Raw genomic sequence first — 19,446 nt, 5'->3', positions numbered from 1 at the left:
TTTACACTTATGTTTTTTCCTAGTCCCCTTAAAGCGCACGAATCACCTGGATTTTCCTCTATAACCTAAAGCCAGTGCTATACTGGCACTATCAGGCTGATTCTATACATACCTTAAGTTGTGAGATCAGATGTTTAGGTTTTGAAACGCAAGTAAAGTTTGTAAAATCAGCAGCTTGTTGAGTGACAGCAGCTGCCGATCAGCTGATAGCTGGGGTGGATATTCATAGTTATCCCCACCCCGTTACTTATGCTAATTCTATTATACAATTGTTTTACTTTGACTAAAAGGACCTGTGCTTATGTCATACCCATGTGACCAGAAGGGGCAGGGCCTCAGCCAACAGCTGATACCAGGAAGCAACATTTTTCAGTTGGCTGAGGCCTGGCCCCTTCTGGTCACATGGGTATGACCTCAGCACAGGTCCTTTTAGTCACAAAGTAAAACAATTGTATAATATAATTACCATAAGTAACAGGGGGAGGAGATAACTATGAATATCCAGCTATCAGCTGATCGGCAGCTGCTGTCACTCAACAAGCTGCTGATTTTACAAAATTTACTTTGTTTAAAAACCTACACATCCGAGCTAACAACTAAAAGGTATGTATAGATTCAACCTAATACTGCCAATATAGCACTGGCTTTAGGTTATATAGAAAAATCCTGGTGATTGATGTACTTTAAGGGACCTGAAGCGGATAAACTCTGATCGCTTTTGCTGTACAGAGCGATGCTTCAGCAACACTCTGTACAGCAGAAATGCTCTCTTCCTGTGAATGCCGGCGTGCACAGGAACTATGTTATGACAGACACAGGGGTCATCAGCTGACCCCCAACTCTCATGACAACACACTGTCACCCTATGATGACGTCATGGGGCCGCCGATGTGGGAGGGGAATTACGCGCACCACACCGGCCAATGTTAAATACTGCTGTCAGATTGACAGCAGGATATAAACTAGTTAACAGGCGTGGATCACCAATCCCACCGCACCCGTTAGCTGCACGTCGGCTGATCAGATCAGCCGACATGTGCGAGGAAACATGCAGGCTTGCTGCGGGGGATATGCACAAACTTGGACGTACTGGTACGTTCAAGGTAGTGAAACGGTTAAGTTATAAGAGCAGACCATCCACTTTCAAAGATGGCTGGTGCTTGAAATTATTGTTAATTTTTTGTTAATCATAGTCCCCTCCAATGATACACAATCACGCAACATTACTTTGTATCAATAATGGTTGTAAGACGGCCCTAAAATTAACCATTTATCGGTTCATCATGAACTTCAAAGAGACGGAGGTTCAATTGATGCAAAGAAGGCTTCAGGATACCCAAGAACATCCAAAAAGTGTTTTGCAGGACTGTCTATTAAAGCGGATTCATCTACAATAAATTCAACACTAGTGCAGAGCTTGCTCAGGAACGGCAGCAGGCAGGTGTCAATATGTCTCCATGCTCAGTGAAGCAAAGGCCTTTGAAAATTTGCTTGATGTCAAAAGACGACACTGTTTTCCAAGAAAAACACCCAAGGACAAACTGACCTTCGGCAGAAGATATTCTCTCCGATGAAGCCCCTTCAGACTGGGTCCTGCCAACATCAAAGGATTTGGAGACCATTCATGTGTGCAGACTTTTTATCCAAGGGAGTGAACTCAAAATTTTACCCAAGAACACTGCTATGAATGAAGAACGGTATCAAAACATCCTCCAAAGGCAACGTCTCCCAACCATCAATGAGCAATTTGGTGATGAACAAGGCTTTTTCCAGTATGATGGAGACCAGGTCACAAGGCAAAAGTGTCAACTAAATGGCTCGGTGAACAAAACACTTACATTTTGGATCAATGGCCAGAAAACTCATCAGATATCAATCCCATTGAGAACCTGTGGTCAATCCTCAAAAAGTGGTGGACAAATAAAAACACAAACTGTGAAATGAAGCAGTGATTAAAACAAGGAAGGGTCATAGATTAGGATTTGGCCAAGAAGCTGCTATCCAGTATGCCATGGCGAATTACATACATCTTGAATACTACGGGTCAACCCTGTAAATATTGAGTCTTTATTAGAGTTGAGCGGATCGGTCATAATCCGGGTCCGGCGGATCCGGATCGGTTTGCCGCCGAAGTCCGGATCCGATATCCGCGGCCATGTAATTCAATGGGGGGGAAAAGAGGAGAAGGAGAGAGAGGGAAAAAAAACAAAAAAAAAACTGATCCAGATCGTGCACCCCGAATCCCGGGTACTGGTAGGACTCAGATCGGGCGCTCAAACCGTGCGGATCCGGATTTTGCGGATCCGGGTCCGCTCAACACTAGTCTTTATGTATCTGTCAATAAAAGGTTTAACAGTTATGAAATGCGATTAAACACAATTTTGTGCTGTGCATACATTAAAACACATGAAAAATTCATGTCAATGTGTTTTGTATGCAAGTGAATGGAACGAAGCAAAAAACTTTGAAATCGACATACTGCAGTTTTAAAAACCCAAGGGGAAAAAAAGGCACCATGTGAATGGGATTTTAGAAATGTATTTTGCTACTATGGGAAAAAAAAAAAAAAAAAAAAAAAAAAAAAATCGGAACGCTGTCAGAGGATTAAAGTTAATTTCCTCCCGGCAGCAGGGTTTAATGTGCTGGCACTGAGCAGGTTTCGAACACTGTTATCCTGCAGATTAACCCCATATCTGCAGGTTAATAGTGATTTTGCAGATGACAGGTTCCACTTAACCCCCCCCCCCCCCGGCGATTTTTCATTTTTCCTCCCCTTCGTAAAAGAGCCGTAACATTTTTTGTATTTTTTTGTAAATGTTGCCATATGAGGGTGTGTTTCTTTGCGGGACGGGTTGTACTTTTGAATGAAACCATTAGTTTTACTATATACACTGGAGATCAAAAATTGGAGAACAATGTATGATCAGTTGCTTTTTTCAGAAATAACGTCATCTACATTGATCAACATTTGAAAGGTTTTTTTTGTAAGTGGTGCACCATGCCGCTAGAACAGTGATTTACAAAAGAGCTTATTTTGACCAAAACGTGATGATCATAATTAGAGAACAGCAATGATTGTAGCACAGAGAAAGATAAGTACATTTTCTGAAGGTAACAACAGTCACGATCAGTAGGATGTGCACCGGCCATCGCTGTGAATTTCTTCAGCACATCTGCGGCCACAGGACATCACTAGTCTCTCACACTGCTCTGGTGGGATTTTGGTCCACTCTTCGTCCAGTCTCTTTCACAGTTTTTTGACTGTTGGGGTTTTCTTGGCTATAACTTTGTCACCAAGGATTTTCCAGAGGTTTTCTATTGGGTTTAGGTCAGGACTCTGGGCTGGTGGCCATTTTATTGTACCAATGATTTCTGTTTCAAGGATCTGCTTTCCCCATTTTGCTGTGTGAAAGGGGGCATTGTCCTCTGAAAATTGCTGGCTGACTGAGTGATGAACACAAGTAAGGATCCACGTGTTGTGAAGAAAGTTCTGATCCACACTTGTATTCGCTCTGCCATGTAGCTGTATGAGAGGTCCAACTCCTGATGCAGACAACATTCCCCAAACCAGGACACTTCCTCCATCGCCTTTCTCTAACTTCTTAACACACTTTGGGTTTAGTCTTTCCCCAGTTGTGTACAATTTTTCCCATCAGACCCAATAAATTAAACTTGCTTTCATAACTAAAATGAACTATGGACCACTTTTCTCTGTCCAGACAACATGCTCCTCAACAAATGTGAGTCTAGCCTTTTGATTTTTCAGCTAATGAGAGGTTTGATCACTGCAGAGTGGGCTTTCAGTCCAAATGCTCTTAAATGTCGTGACACTGTGTGACGAGACAGATCCTTACCCTGTTCAGTGCTGATCTGGTGAGCAATTCCAGCTGCAGTGTTAAAACGATTACCCATGGGGATTCTTCTCATTATCCTGTCCTCTCTAGCATCTGTCTTTCAAGGGTGACTAGCCTTCTTGGGAGACTTGAAAGAGTTTATGATGTTGTAAAGATGCAATATACTCAAAATCACAGACTTTGAAAGAACAACTTCTCTTGCCTTGGCTGATAGGGTCACCCTTTTGGCCTTCATCTGGACAACCTGCTGCCGGAGGGTTTCAGTCACTTTGGATCGGCAAACCATTTTTTTTCAAATCAGTGGAAACTGGAAAGTAAAGGCCACGTCACACACAGAGACATTTTTGGCAGATCTGTGGTTGCAGTGAAATCATGGACATATTGTTCCATTTGTACACAGCCACAAACCTGGCACTGATTGTCCACAATTTCACTACAACCACAGATCTGACGCAGATTTATCTCTGTGTGACAGGGCCTTAAAGCTGCCAGTTACATAGGGTTTATCAGATAATGAAGGAAATTAGCACCAGGTACCAGATTAACACCAATAACTTGCAGGTATCTGAAAGTGTTCTCTAATTTTGATCAGTGTTTTTCATTTATCTCATTTACATTTTTATTATGTGATTTACAATAAATTAAATTTATGAAAAGCTTAAACTACTGTGAGTTTACTCATGTTAGGATAAAATCACATAGAACTACACAAGCACGTCAACATTTAGGAAATTGTGTGTTCTCTAATTTTGATCTCCAGTGTAGTGTACTGAAAAACAGGAAAAAAAAAAAATCAAGTGTGGTAAAATTGCAAAAGTGCAACGGCACAATTGTTTTTGGGGGTCTTATTTACCATGTTCACTATATGGTAAAACTGACATGTCCGTATGATGCCTCATGTCTGTACAAGTTCGTAGATGCCAAAAATGTATACTTTTACTTTTAGCTAAAAGGTGACTTTTTTTTTTAGAATTTTGTCCAAAACAGAATTGCACTTTTGATGCCATTTTCAGAGACCCGTAGCGTTCTCATTTTTGGATATCTGGGGCTCAGTGACCGCAGGTTAAGATTATAGTAACGCCGAAAAAAGACCCGCCCACCCGCAGCTAAGCCCCGCCCACTTACAAGAGCCCAGTTAATTGCTGAGTAGGCGGAGTTTAGCCGCGGGTGGGCGGGGTTTTGACGGCGAAAACAGACGTTTAGATATTTTAGCGGCTCACACGGATCTGACTCCTGTCGCTCACAGCAGGGAGCCGGATCTTTGTGTCGGATCGTTCGCGACCTGAAGTAAAGTACTGAAGTAAAGTGCTGAGGAACTGAAGTAAAGTGCTGAATTTAAGATAAGTGCATAGTTTCAACACAATTACATAGTTTGACACAAGAACATAGTTTGAATTTATCCTTATACGTTTCCCATTGGGTTTTTTCGTTTTTTTCTCTTTGTTTTTCTACTTTACTGTTTATCCCCATTTGATAGGTGCTCCATGGACAATGCTACCAGGTGTGTATCTTGTCAGATGTATGCATGCCTTGAGCAGCCGTTCGAGGGTGACTATGTCTGCACTCGATGCAAGCATGTTGCGTATTTGGAAGCGAAGGTAACTGATCTAAATAAGCAGCTTGCAACACTAAGGGGCATTGCAAACCTGGAGAGGAGTTTAGAGCTCACTGAGCTTTCTCTGGCTGGGGCCAGTGATATGGAGGAGGGTGGAGGTGGGGAAGATCAGGACCCAGAGGTAGGTAGCTGGGTAACAGTTCGAAGAAGAGGTAGGGGGAAAAGTGTCAGGGAGCCTAGTCCTGACCTGGCACAACCTAGTAAATATGCCTGTTTGGCTGATATTAGGAATGAAGGGCCTGGACTAGGGTCACTACAGCAGGATGTTGCTCCTAGCAACCAGGAAAACAACTGCTGTAGGAAGGAGGGAAATAGGAGTGCAGCAAAGCCCAGACAGATGTTGGTGGTAGGGGACTCTATAATTAGGCGGACAGACAGGGTCATCTGTCGCCGAGACCGTGAATGCCGAACAGTGTGTTGTCTGCCGGGTGCTCGGGTTCGGCATATTGTGGATCGGATAGACAGATTGCTGGGTGGGGCTGGGGAAAACCCAGCGGTCATGGTGCACATTGGTACTAATGACAAAGTTAGAGGCAGGTGGAAGGTCCTTAAAAATGATTACAGGGAACTAGGAGAGAAGCTGAAGTCCAGGACCTCCAAGGTGGTGTTTTCAGAAATACTACCGGTGCCACGAGCGTCACTAGAAAGACAGCGGGAGCTTAGGGAGATAAATATGTGGCTTAGAAATTGGTGCAGGAAGGAAGGGTTCGGGTTCATGGAGAACTGGGCCGACTTCTCAGTCGGCTACAGGCTCTACGGTAGGGACGGGCTGCACCTCAATGGGGAAGGTGCAGCTGTGCTGGGGGAGAAAATGGTCAGACGGATGGAGGAGCTTTTAAACTAGGATCGGGGGGGGGGGGGGGGGGGAGGGAGGGTAGTGGAGCAAATAAGGGAATAGATAGAGCAGATAGAGACAGGGAGATGGTAGGGGTCAATGAAGGATTAGGGGGGGATGGGACATACAAGGAACGTAGGGAGGCTAGGAGTAATAAAGGTGTTAATAGGATTAAATGTCTACTGGCAAATGCATGAAGTCTTGCAAACAAAATGAATGAATTGGAGACTCTTATGTCAACCATGGATTATGATGTGGTGGGCATTACGGAAACCTGGCTGGATGAAAGCCATGACTGGGTGACAAACATACAGGGTTATAGTACATTAGGAAGGACAGGAAAGACAAAAAAGGTGGTGGGGTGTGTATATTTATTAAATCTAACCTAAAACCTGTGTTGTATGATGACATTGGGGGGGAACAGCAACAATGTAGAGTCAGTATGGGTAAATGTACATGGGGAGGGGAATAATGGAAAAATGCTAATTGGAGTTTGCTATAAGCCTCCTAACATACCTGAACAAATAGAGGGTGAAATGCTGGAACAAATTGAAAAGGCAGCTAATAATAATAATCGGGTTCTTATTATGGGGGATTTCAACTATCCAGACATTCAGTGGGACAGAATCTTCTGGTTCTGCTAAAAGCTGTAAGTTCTTATCTACCATTCAAGACCATTGCCTCTCTCAGATGGTAGATGAACCGACCAGGGGAGATAATTTGCTAGATCTGGTCCTGTCAAATAGACCGGATACAATTTCAGATCTACAGGTCCGGGAGCACTTGGGCACCAGCGATCATAATATGGTAAGCTTCAACATAATATTCAATAGAACATTTCAAAGGGGGAATGCTAAAACCTGGAATTTTAGGAAAGCTGATTTCAACAAATTAAGGGAAGAGCTTAAATGTGTAGATTGGGACAAAGTCATGGTAACTGGGGATACTGAACATAAATGGGGTAAGTTTAAGGATATACTACTAGAGTCCTGTAAAAAACGTATACCCTCTGGTAATAAAATGTCCAGGAATAAAAAGAAACCACTATGGATAAATAAGACTGTACAAAGTATAATAAAACAAAAACAAAGGGCATTTAAAATCTTAAAGGCTGAGAATACAGAAATAGCATTGCAGGAGTATAAAGATATCAATAGGAAATGTAAAAAAGAAATCAAACAAGCAAAATTAACTACTGAAACAAAAATCGCCAATGACATTAAAATAAATCCCAAAATCTTTTATAAATACATTAATGCCAAAAGGAAAACAAAGGATAGTATCGGCCCCTTAAAATATAATAAGTTAGTTATAGAGGACAAACAAAAGACTGAGATATTAAATAGGCATTTCTCATCTGTATTCACCAAGGAACTGACTGTACCAGGGATCATTCAACAAGTGAAAAATCAAAGTCCACCACCCGATATAATTAATTTAACACAAGATGAAGTACGCCTACATCTGAGTAAATTAAACATTGACAAATCCCCAGGGCCAGATGGCATTCATCCACGAATATTGAGGGAATTGAGCTCCGTAATCGACAGACCGCTGTATCTCATCTTTTTAGACTCACTTGTAACAGGGTTGGTGCCTCAGGATTGGAGGATTGCTGATGTGGTACCGATATTTAAGAAAGGTAAGAGGGTAGATCCAGGCAACTACCGTCCAGTAAGCCTGACATCAGTAGTATGCAAAGTTTTTGAGGGCATTTTAAGGGATGACATGCAAAAATATATTGCAGAAAATAATATAATAACTGACAGACAGCATGGATTCATGAAAGATAAGTCGTGTCTAACCAACCTGTTGGGGTTCTATGAGGGGGTAAGTTAAAACCTGGATATTGGTAATGCAGCTGATGTGATTTATTTGGACTTTGCAAAGGCATTTGATACTGTACCACATAATAGCCTTATACTAAAGCTCCAGAAGCAAGGACTAGGGGACACAATATGCAACTGGGTAAGGAATTGGCTAAAAGATAGGAAACAAAGAGTAGTCATAAATGGTACATTCTCTAAATAGGCCATAGTCAGCAGTGGGGGCCGCAGGGATCTGTGCTAGGACCGATTCTTTTTACTCTCTTTATTAATGACCTTGTGGATGGGATTGATAGTACAGTGTCAGTCTTTGCCGATGACACCAAACTATGTAGGATATTAAAAACTGACCTGGATAGTACAATATTACAAAAAGATCTGGATAAGATGTCAGAATGGGCAGATACTTGGCAAATGAGATTTAATGTTGATAAATGTAAAGTAATGCACCTAGGACGGAGTAATCCTATAGCTGCGTATACATTAAACGGAAGTAAACTCGGGACTACAGAACAGGAGAAGGACTTGGGTATTCTCATTACAAATAAGCTGAGCAGCAGCACTCAATGTCAAGCAGCAGCTGCTAAAGCAAACAAGATTTTAGGGTGTATAAAAAGAGAGATTAGATCCCGTGATCCCAACGTATTGTTACCCCTCTATAAATCACTTGTAAGGCCACATCTGGAATACGGGATCCAGTTTTGGGCTCCACATTTTAAAAAGGACATTCAGAAGTTAGAGTCAGTTCAAAGGCGGGCAACTTGACTATTACAAGGAATGGAGGCCGCCCGTATGATGAGAGGTTGAAAAAGTTAGATATGTTTAGCTTAGAAAAAAGACGTCTCAGAGGAGATCTCATTTATATGTATAAATACATGTGTGGTCAATATAAAGGACTGGCACATGACTTATTTCTTCCAAAGACAGTACTAAGGACCAGGGGGCACTCACTGCGAGTGGAAGAAAAGCGATCCCGAAACCTAAATAGGAAAGGGTTCTTTACAGTTAGAGCAGTCAGATTGTGGAATACACTACCACAAGAGGTAGTAATGGCAGACACTATAACAGCTTTTAAAAAAGGGCTGGATGATTTCCTCAGTACACAAAACATTGTTGGTTATAAATGACTTAGTGACTAAATGTAGAACTGGTGGAGGAAGGTTGAACTAGATGGACCCAGGTCTTTTTTCAACCTAAGTAACTATGTAACTATCACTAGTCACTTCATGATAAGCAGAAATGATGGCCAACAGTGATATTGGAGACATCAAGGAAAGCACTGTGCATCAGCCACTGTGGTCACCAGACTAGTCTATGTTGGTGGTGTTGTTACAGGGTGGGCCGGTGTGTCTAGTCAGTACAGAACTGCCCTACACTGTGTGACTGGTACAGTGACCGCCCCTACTACTAGAATAACATTATTAATCCAGTCATTGTGCCTCTGTATCAACAACACCGGCCTCATTTCATCTTCATGGACAAGAATGCTCAAAAGCTCATCGAGGTCACATAATTAGGGAACGGCTGCTGGAGACTGGGGGACCTCAAATGGAGCGGCTGCACTTTCTCCAGAGCTGAATCCCATAGAAAACCTATGGGATCAGCTGAGTCGCCATGTAGAGCCCATAACTCTGTACCCCAGAACCTCAACGACCTGAGGGCCGCCCTTCAAGAAGAGTGGGATACCATGCCTCCGCAGACAATAACTCCACTTGTGACCACATATAAAAATAAACAGTATAATAGTGACTTTGGTGGACCCCATACATACTAAAGTTAAAAGTGACTGTTAGAACAAAATGACTGTTCAACCAAGTACACGCGCTCCTGCATTATGGTGGCAGTCAGGGCCGGCGTCAGCACCCGGCAAACCCGGGCAAATGCCGGGGCCCTGGAGAGCCGGGGGGGCCCACTCGGCCTCGTCAGTTCTCCTGTCCCTTGGCCGGGGCCCACTCGCCTTTACAGTTCTGCGGTCCCCGGCCGAGTTCCGGGGACCGCAGTCCTCGGCAGCAATCTGCGGCGCCGTCACTTTAAGGCGCGCAGACATCCTCGTTTGAATTTCACCTGTGGGCGGAGCTACCGCCTTCTCAGTCCCACAGATGAAGGAGGCGAGCTTCTGTCCGGCGCTGTGTGGGCCCCCTCTCCACCGTGACCTAATCGGGTAAGTGCCCTCCCCGCCTCCCCATTATAGCCCCCGGTGAGCTGCTTCTACCCCCTGGATGTATGCCCTGGCCCCTGCCAATGCCCCCACCCGCCGATTCCGCGGGTGCGGGCCCCGCCGAGCCGCGGGTGCTGGCCCCGCCGAGCCGCGGGTGTGGGCCCTGCCGAGCCGCGGGTGCTGCCAGTGCCGCGGGTGTGGGCCCTGCCGAGCCGCGGGTGCTGCCGCTGGTGCTGTACCCGCCGAGCCGCGGGTGTGGGCCCTGCCGAGCCGCGGGTGCTGGCCCTGCCGAGCCGCGGGTGCTGGCCCTGCCGAGCCGCGGGTGCTGGCCCTGCCGAGCCGCGGGTGTGGGCCCTGCCGAGCCGCGGGTGCGGGCCCTGCCGAGCCGCGGGTGCTGGCCCTGCCGAGCCGCGGGTGCTGCCAGTGCCGCGGGTGTGGGCCCTGCCGAGCCGCGGGTGCTGCCGCTGGTGCTGTACCCGCCGAGCCGCGGGTGCTGCCAGTGCCGCGGGTGCTGGCCCCGCCGAGCCGCGGGTGCTGCCGCTGGTGCTGTACCCGCCGAGCCGCGGGTGTGGGCCCTGCCGAGCCGCGGGTGTGGGCCCTGCCGAGCCGCGGGTGCTGCCGCTGGTGCTGTCCCCGCCAAGCCGCGGGTGTGGGCCCCACAGAGCAGCAGAGTTGTGTGCATTTGTCTGAATGTAGCAGAGTTGTATGTGTTTGTATGTAGCAGAGTTGTATGTGTTTGTCTGAATGTAGCAGAGTTGTATGTGTTTGTCTGAATGTAGCAGAGTTGTATGTGTTTGTCTGAATGTAGCAGAGTTGTATGTGTTTGTCTGTATGTAGCAGAGTTGTATGTGTTTGTATGTAGCAGAGTTGTGTGTTTGTCTGTATGTAGCAGAGTTGTATGTGTTTGTCTGTATGTAGCAGAGTTGTATGTGTTTGTCTGTATGTAGCAGAGTTGTATGTGTTTGTCTGTATGTAGCAGAGTTGTATGTGTTTGTATGTAGCAGAGTTGTATGTGTTTGTCTGTATGTAGCAGAGTTGTATGTGTTTGTATGTAGCAGAGTTGTATGTGTTTGTCTGTATGTAGCAGAGTTGTGTGTTTGTCTGTATGTAGCAGAGTTGTATGTGTTTGTCTGTATGTAGCAGAGTTGTATGTGTTTGTCTGTATGTAGCAGAGTTGTATGTGTTTGTCTGTATGTAGCAGAGTTGTATGTGTTTGTATGTAGCAGAGTTGTATGTGTTTGTCTGTATGTAGCAGAGTTTGTGTGTGCGTTTGTCTGTATGTAGCAGAGTTGTATGTGTTTGTCTGTATGTAGCAGAGTTGTATGTGTTTGTCTGTATGTAGCAGAGTTGTATGTGTTTGTCTGTATGTAGCAGAGCTGTATGTGTTTGTATGTAGCAGAGTTTGTGTGTGCGTTTGTCTGTATGTAGCAGAGCTGTATGTGTTTGTATGTAGCAGAGTTGTATGTGTTTGTCTGCATGCAGCAGACTTGTGTGTGTGTGTGTGTCTGTAAGTGTATATGACTGTATATATTTGTCTGTTTATATGTATTTTTGTGAGTTTGTCTTTAAATATGTATATGTTCGTATCGGTGTCTGTGTGTGGATGGGGCCCACTGGGACTCTTCCGCCCGGGGCCCACAAAAACCTGGAGCCGGCCCTGGTGGCAGTCATTTATATACACCTTCCCACCTGCTTGTTTGTCATTTATCTTCTCTGGCGCCATGAAGCCGGAGCTGCCAATCAAAGAGGAGGAAAGGGTAGAGAATAAGGGTAAACAAGCAGGTGAGAAGGTGTATATAAATGATTAGCCGCCATGATGCCTCTAATGTCTGTGCTAGGTTTGAGCAGTCATTCTGTACAGACAGTCTTCTTAAAAGAAATGGCCGATTCCAACCATAAACATTAATAAGTAGCCGGTTTGCTGAAATGTTTGTTTCAACCAATGAACGTTTATAATCATTGAAAATACTAGTTGGGTTATATTGGATTTTTTTTTCAACTGTTCAGAAGCATCATTGGTTGAAAAAAAAATCAATACCGGACGATGTTGTCTGATACATCTTGGGCCAGATCTCAGGAATTGAAAAGTACTGAAAAAGCAAAAAAATAAAATAAAAAATATAATGGAATAAAAAAAAAAAAAAAAAAAGGTAATGAAGACCAGATATAAAAAAAGTTGCATAATTATGGCAAGTGACTGATCCTCTTTAAAAGTGGAGGATAGTGCAGGAGTGTCTCATAGATGGAATCAGCAAACAGAGCAAAAACGGGGTAATATCGCTCAATATTACAAGGTAAGGTCTTTCCACAGCACGGAGCTAGAGATCGGTGGCGTGGGTTTGAAGAAGAGTTTGGGAAATGATGGCGCCTACATTTGGATACATATAGAAAACCTCAATATTTTGCATTGAGAGAATCAGTAGCATGGGTATGATACAGAGGACGGCCTTCTCATTGGGTGATTGACATCACAAAGTGAACCACTAAGGCTGCTTTCACACATCCGGTAGGTGCAGAGCCGGCCAGTCCAGCTCTAAAACCTATGCAACGGATGCGGCGAAAAAGCCGCATCCTTTGCATAAGTTTTTTAAATGCGGCCCGTCCGGTTTTTGCCGCTTGCGGCATGCTACTGAGCATGTGCAGTGGCAAAAACCACATGCGACGGCCGGATGCGGTTTTTGCCGCATCCGGCGTCCATAGGCATGCATTGAAAAATGCGCCGCATTGACCGGATGCGGCGCGATGCAGGTTTTTTTGCCGCACAAAAAAACGTGCCAGGCAACGTTCCATCCGGCCGCCGCATCGGCTAAATCTGCCGCATGCGGCACTAGTCTATGCAGGAAAAACGCAACCGGCAGCAAAAAAAAAAACAACCAAAAAAAAACGGTTGCGTTTTTCCTGCAAAGTGCCGGATTGTGCCGCACAGGAAAAACCGGAGGTGTCAAAGCAGCCTTAAGCAGACGCATCACTTGACCCTACTTTCTAACGACAATTTAATAATTTAAAAAAATAAAAATGTTAAAGCAGCAGAAAAACTAGGTCTGAAAGTTACTCTGCTGCTTCTTTTAAGTTACTTGGATGCAGAATTCATCTTTTAGGTAGAGGAAAAAACTACTAAAATAAAATAAAAATAAATTAAGCATTACCCATTAACTCATTATAAAAATCTTTTCTATAAAGCATTCATGTATCCATCCAAATAGAAACATGCTGGAGTAGTTCACTATTTTACAGACACCTAAAAAAAAAACTGATGCTGTCATCTTGTCCATCTAGCTAAGATGTGAAACAGTCAGGTCTTGTTCTGTTTCAGTTTATATTGAGGCCTCCTGCAAGGTGAGGGACCATCCTGAATAGGTACACCTTATCGAGGTGGGATGGATTTTATGCTCTTTTGATCCTATGTTATTTACATGTACTATTACTACTGTGTTTCCCAGAAAACGAGCCCCAGCCGGAAAAAATACGCCCCAGCCGGAAAAAATACGCCCCAGCCGGAAAAAATACGCCCCAGCCGGAAAAAATACGCCCCAGCCGTAAAAAATACGCCCCAGCCGGAAAAAATACGCCCCAGCCGGAAAAATACGCCCCAGCCAGAAAAATGCGACCTAGCCGGAATTTTCTGCCTTTTCAGAGTAAGGCTAAGCCCTACCCCGAAAATAAGCCTTAGTTGCAGTTCAATAATGAAGTATTCATGCAGCTAAAAAATAAATAAATAACAAGTTAAAGAATACTGCAGGACACTTCATTAAAGAAAGCAGACACCCCTCAAAAGAGAGAAGACAGACCCCGCAATCATGCTCACTAAACCCCCAGTCGGAAGCAGAGGAGGACCGCTGTGGAGCACACAAGAACCTGCTGGGAGCAACCGTTATGGATCACAAGAGGAACTAGAAGCGTTACAGATGTTTGGGGTCTGGTAAGTGTGATTAATTTTTAATATTTTTTAAGCCTATGATTCCAGAGATATTGCCGATTTTATCAGTGCTAATTTTTATGGTTTTGACAAGAGGGAGTGTCTTTAGGCTACTCTGCATAAGAACCATGTAAGTCATGCCCTCTTGGCAAAGACCATAAAAATCAGCACAGACCAAGCCAGTGAAAAGATATGGTGGTACTTCTTTATTTTCCTTAGCTCTTATTCTCACTGCATCATTGTAGATTTTCAGCATCACAACAAAAATCCGATTTAGGTGCCCTAGCAGGAGATCTGTCCCTTCATAAATACATTTTAGCAATTCCAAAACGTATTATTTGCGAATTTTATCCACCGTTGTGTAATGGGGAAGCAGTCAGGTATACGATCAGCGCAAGATCAATGCAGATTCACACGATCCCATCACATAGGTGAAGAAGTTGGCTTATCATAAAAAAAACACTTTTTCAAAATGTGGCCTACAGGAGACCACCTGACCACGGATCCAATTCCTGGCATCCACCTCAGCTTTCCCTGGCAGAAGCCGTAACCAGACAAATATTTCCCCGAGAGTAGAAAATGAGACATTGCACGATGGTCATTTAGAAGAATGGCTGTCCATATCAAACAAGGGCTTTATGAGACAATCCTTTTAATAAGTGTGAACCAGTTTGCACCAAGTCATTCATGAGTCAAACTGCTAAATGCTCCAGAGAAAATAATATCCAATATATCTCCCAAATGCATGTTTCAATGACAATTTCCACACAATTTGCCACCAGCTCTGAGGCCAGAACCTGATTAGACCCATCTCTGTGAAAGCACATCACCAATAAAAGAGGTGCCCTCAATAAAGGGAACCTGTCAGGTGCAATATGCACCCAGAGACACGGGCAGTTCTGGGTGCATGTTGCTAATCCCTGCCTAACCGTCCCTGTATACACTAGCATAGATAAAGGGATCTTTAGAAAAAGTATTTCTAAATATCATTTATTATATACTAAAGAGGCCATGGACTAGTCGCAAGGGTGCGAGTTCCCTTGGCTAGTCAGCCCAAATAGTATGCTAGCACGCCCCTGTGGGCGTACTAACATGCTAATGAACGTGGAGCGCCGCCGCACATACCTCAGTCTAGATGGTGGCCGGCGGAGAATGGATGCACACTGCGCATAATCTGGTGTCCCTGGGACATCTGGTCATGCGCACTATATCTCACAGAAGTCGGGAAGCTTACACCCGCCATCAATTTAGTGCACATGATCGGAAGCCTTGAGTACTCCAGTTCATGCGCAGTGCGTATCCCTCTTCCGCCATCAAGAGTGAGGCATGTGCGGCGTCGCTGCGCATTCATTAGCATGTTAGTGCGCCCACAGGGGCGTGCTAACATGCTAAGGGGGCCAACTAGCCAAGAAAGCTCATGCCCTTGTGACTAGTCCCTGGCCTCATTACCATACAAGGAGCGATCTTTAGAAATACTTTTTCTAAAGATTTTTATCTATGCTAGTGTATACAGGGACCGTTGGGCAGGGATTACTAATATGCACCCAGAACTGCTCGTGGTCCTGGGTGCATATTGTACCGGACAGGTTCCCTTTAAGGGGTAGTAATGAAGGACCTGACTGTCAATAGCAGCACTGAAGGGTCAGGACACCCCTTGGATAGAAATAGGAGGGGATGTCCCAGTCTTGTAGGCGTCCTGCATATGGACAGATTCAATTTTTCAAAAGCAAAGTAGATGTAATTGTGACCCAGCACCGAAAACCTTTTGTAAATGATACTCCATTTCACAATACATCCAGACAGTCAGTGATGTGGGTACACCACAATCTTTTATATCGGACATTGACCATGTAAGCAAATTTGTATTAATCTTCAATAGCAGCACTGCATTTATTAACATTTGATATTCTTCCTATTAATGACATGACAAACAAACATAGCCAAGAAGGGGGGGGGGGGAAATCGCATAATGACATTTCACTCCTCCTCAGCTCTGTCTGGAGGAAATGCCTCCTTCTCCAGAGCAGCAATCACACTGAGCGGAACGACCATGCAACATGATGTAAAATATGAAGAATACCCGAGAAGGGAGAACTTACCTGGTCTCTGGATTGTACCCCAGGATGTAGAAGAACGAGTCTATCCTGGCTTTAAATTCCCGAGCAGCAAATATGTCTGAGAAATGGGAGATGTTGCATTTGCCCCTGTGAAAACATAAGAAATTATTAGCAGAGCTAATGCCAAATTCTATTTCAAAGGGGTTTTCTAAACTGATCCTAAATTTCTGCACTATGACAGGAGATTCCTGAATCCTGACAGTGTGGAATGTACACGCTACCAGACTTTTTATTTGTTGCCAGCTTGCGCAATCGTCATGGGTCCTTAAGGATGTGATGTGGTCATGTGACAACTAGTTTCTGATCTGCTTTTCACTGTACAAAATTGAGAAGTAAAAAAAAAATGTTGCCAGTCTGCACGTGACTGCTGAATATACAAAACGCATATTAACATGACAACCGCTGGAACAGGAAGCAGAAGAATCCTGACAGTGTTCACATTCCACACTGGCAGGATTAAGAATTCTGCATTCTCAGAGTGCGCACAGGAATGTACGTTCAGCCTGTAATACACCTTTAAAAGGAGCACTCCAAGTAAAATCAGTGCACTGAATAATGCTTATTGCAAGGCTGGGGGTAACATTATTCTATTTTATCAGTTATTCTCTAAAATGTTCACTAAAAGGGAAATAATTGGCAGTCTGGTTAGTAATACAAATAGTTTTAGTGGATTTTTCAATTTTCATATAACTATTCACATAATAAAAAACAATCCGTGATACATTACAGTTTTCACACTGTCACTGGAGCAGTCACAATAAGCCTCTATTTCGTGTTCTCTGTAGCTCACTTGTCAGCTTTACTTCACTTACAGGCACAGGATTACGATCGAGGTGGGGGACTCCGCAAGTGCTGGAAAACTTCACATCCAGCAGCCTATACTTTGCATGGTGCACATTTCCCCCACCCTACTGTTTGTTTAGGCATATACGGTAAGTAATAAAGATAGACCGCAAGGGGCAGGTAATCTTACACTGCTCAAGGATTATTCCATAAGAGGTTTGCTGGTTATAACTACAGAGACACAAACCAACAAAGGAGCTTTTAGGATATTTTCAATCAAGTTCTAGCCATGTCATTTTTTTTTTTTTTTTATCCCTGAACAGACTTCATTCGCAGTCGAGGTACGTTCACATGGGACATATTTGCTGCAAAACTTTGACAGCGAGTCTGCGCTGGTATTATTCACATTAAGTTGTGCGGAAATCACTGTAGTTGCAGAACAAACACTGACTTTGTATTGTGAAAAGTGAACTCTGCGGTGAATATATACAGCATGAATTAACTGGTTGAAAAGAGTCTTAAAATGTAATTCACAGCGTGTCTGACCCATGTGAATGGAACCTAAAAGGGCCCCCATAAACAGACTAAACTTGGCCAAATGAGACATTGTCCGACAGTATAAATGTACAGTACGTGGGTCTGGACTCTCCTGAGACAAGTCAGGATAGAGAAGGATGCTGCAAATGTGATTTGTAGGATCGAGTTGGAAGTTATCCCTTATCTATAGTCCAACCACTGCCCCCCCATCCTGATAAGGCTGCTTTCACACTACGTTTTTTTTCACATGCGTCATGAACGTTTTTTTTTTTTTGCTGTAAAAGCGGATCCTGCTTTTACAGGAAAAAAACGCATGCAAACGCATGTGTTATTTTGCAGGATCCTGTCACTTTAAGTTTATGGGCAAGCATTGGAGTCATGTGATCGGGAGTCAGTGGAACTGAACATGATAGCCTGGGAGCCGGCATCTGACAGCTGCGGAGGCTCATAACCAAGGTAAACAATGGGTAACTTGCTTGGATACCCGATATTTACCTTGGTTACGAGCGTCTGCAGCTGCTAGGAGCCGGGCTCCCTGCACACGTAACCAACGTAAACATTGGGTAACTAAGAGAAGAGATTTGCTTGGTTACCCGATATTTACCTTGGTTACGAGTGTCCGCAGCTCTCAGGCGGGGGAGAGAGGGAGAGAGGAGAGAAAGGGGGAGAGAGGGAGGGGGAGAGAGACAGAGAGGGAGGGGGTGAGAGAGACTGATCACCCGAGGCTGGTTTCTGGGCATGCTCAGTAGAGCAAGCAGGATCCTGTCTATCAGCATGCCAGCGTTCACATAAGTTTGCGTGCTGTTTAGTCAGGATCCAGCAATTTGCAGTATTTGGACGCAGCTCAAAAACGCTACAAGCAGCCTTTTTGAAAAATGTTAAAAAACTGCAAGTCGCTGGATCCTCACTATAACGCATGCAAACGCAGGAGAACGCATGTTGACGCGAGTCCATTGCAAATGCATTGAAATGAAAACGTATTTGCACTGGATCAGTTTTTGCATTAAAAAATGTTCAGGACGCATGTTAAAAAAACGTAGTGTGAAAGCAGCTTAACTGGGAGTATGAAGAGCCCTGTGTGAAGGGCAGAAGTTGATCAAGCGCACTGAAGCTCAGCATCCCTATAAGAATAAATAGAAGACCGGCTGAGCGTTGTGCTCTATCTTAGGCCGTCCCTTTAAGAATTAATTCAGTGGCAGGTTGCACTATCGACCACCGCTGCATTCACGCGGGGATCTTCAGAGTTCCGATTCTTGGCATTGGGTGGTCCCAGCGGCTGGACTATTTACAGGAAATAACTTCCAAACTTGAGAATGTCCCTTTAAAGTTTAAACATTATGTCATGGCCGAATTTCAAGGTGATATAAGGATATTAAAATGTACCGTACCACTAATTGTGTTGTGACCTGTGGGACAATCACTGATCCCAAGAGTTGGTCACGTGTGTGAAGCAGCAGCGTTCCCTTTGTTTACGTTAATGGTGGAGTAAATGCATGACCACCAAATCCAGAGTAATTCTGTATAGCACCTCACACAAGATTGTGTACGAGACCACCATTCTGGTGATATGAGCAAAGTTGGGTTTTGACACAACTCTTTTAAAGCAGTTCCGTCACCAGATTTCAAAATACAAGCTGCATACATTATTAAATAGATCTGTTGATCTTGGTGTACTGACTGTAAAAAAAAAAAATAATTCTCATCAGAATGGATGTATAATACTTTGTGGAAGCTGGAAACTCAAGTCTCCGTCCACCATGCCTGACTGACCGCTTCTCACTAATCTGCCTTCCTGCTAGCTACAA

General features: G+C 44.1%; 1 protein-coding gene across 4 annotated transcripts in view; it reads right to left on the bottom strand.

Annotated features, from left to right (window-relative positions):
• RERE (arginine-glutamic acid dipeptide repeats) overlaps positions 1-19,446 on the bottom strand; it is a 432,422-nt gene that overhangs the window by 89,153 nt on the left and 323,823 nt on the right. For all 4 annotated transcript variants that reach the window (XM_075328175.1, XM_075328174.1, XM_075328176.1 and 1 more), the window contains one exon: positions 16,304-16,408. In XM_075328175.1, the coding sequence (XP_075184290.1) occupies positions 16,304-16,408 (105 nt within the window). The remainder of the gene's footprint in view (positions 1-16,303; positions 16,409-19,446) is intronic.

This window comes from Anomaloglossus baeobatrachus, chromosome 11 (assembly GCF_048569485.1).
Source record: "Anomaloglossus baeobatrachus isolate aAnoBae1 chromosome 11, aAnoBae1.hap1, whole genome shotgun sequence".
Lineage (NCBI taxonomy): Eukaryota > Metazoa > Chordata > Amphibia > Anura > Aromobatidae > Anomaloglossus > Anomaloglossus baeobatrachus.
This window is presented reverse-complemented; position numbering and strand designations above follow the sequence as displayed.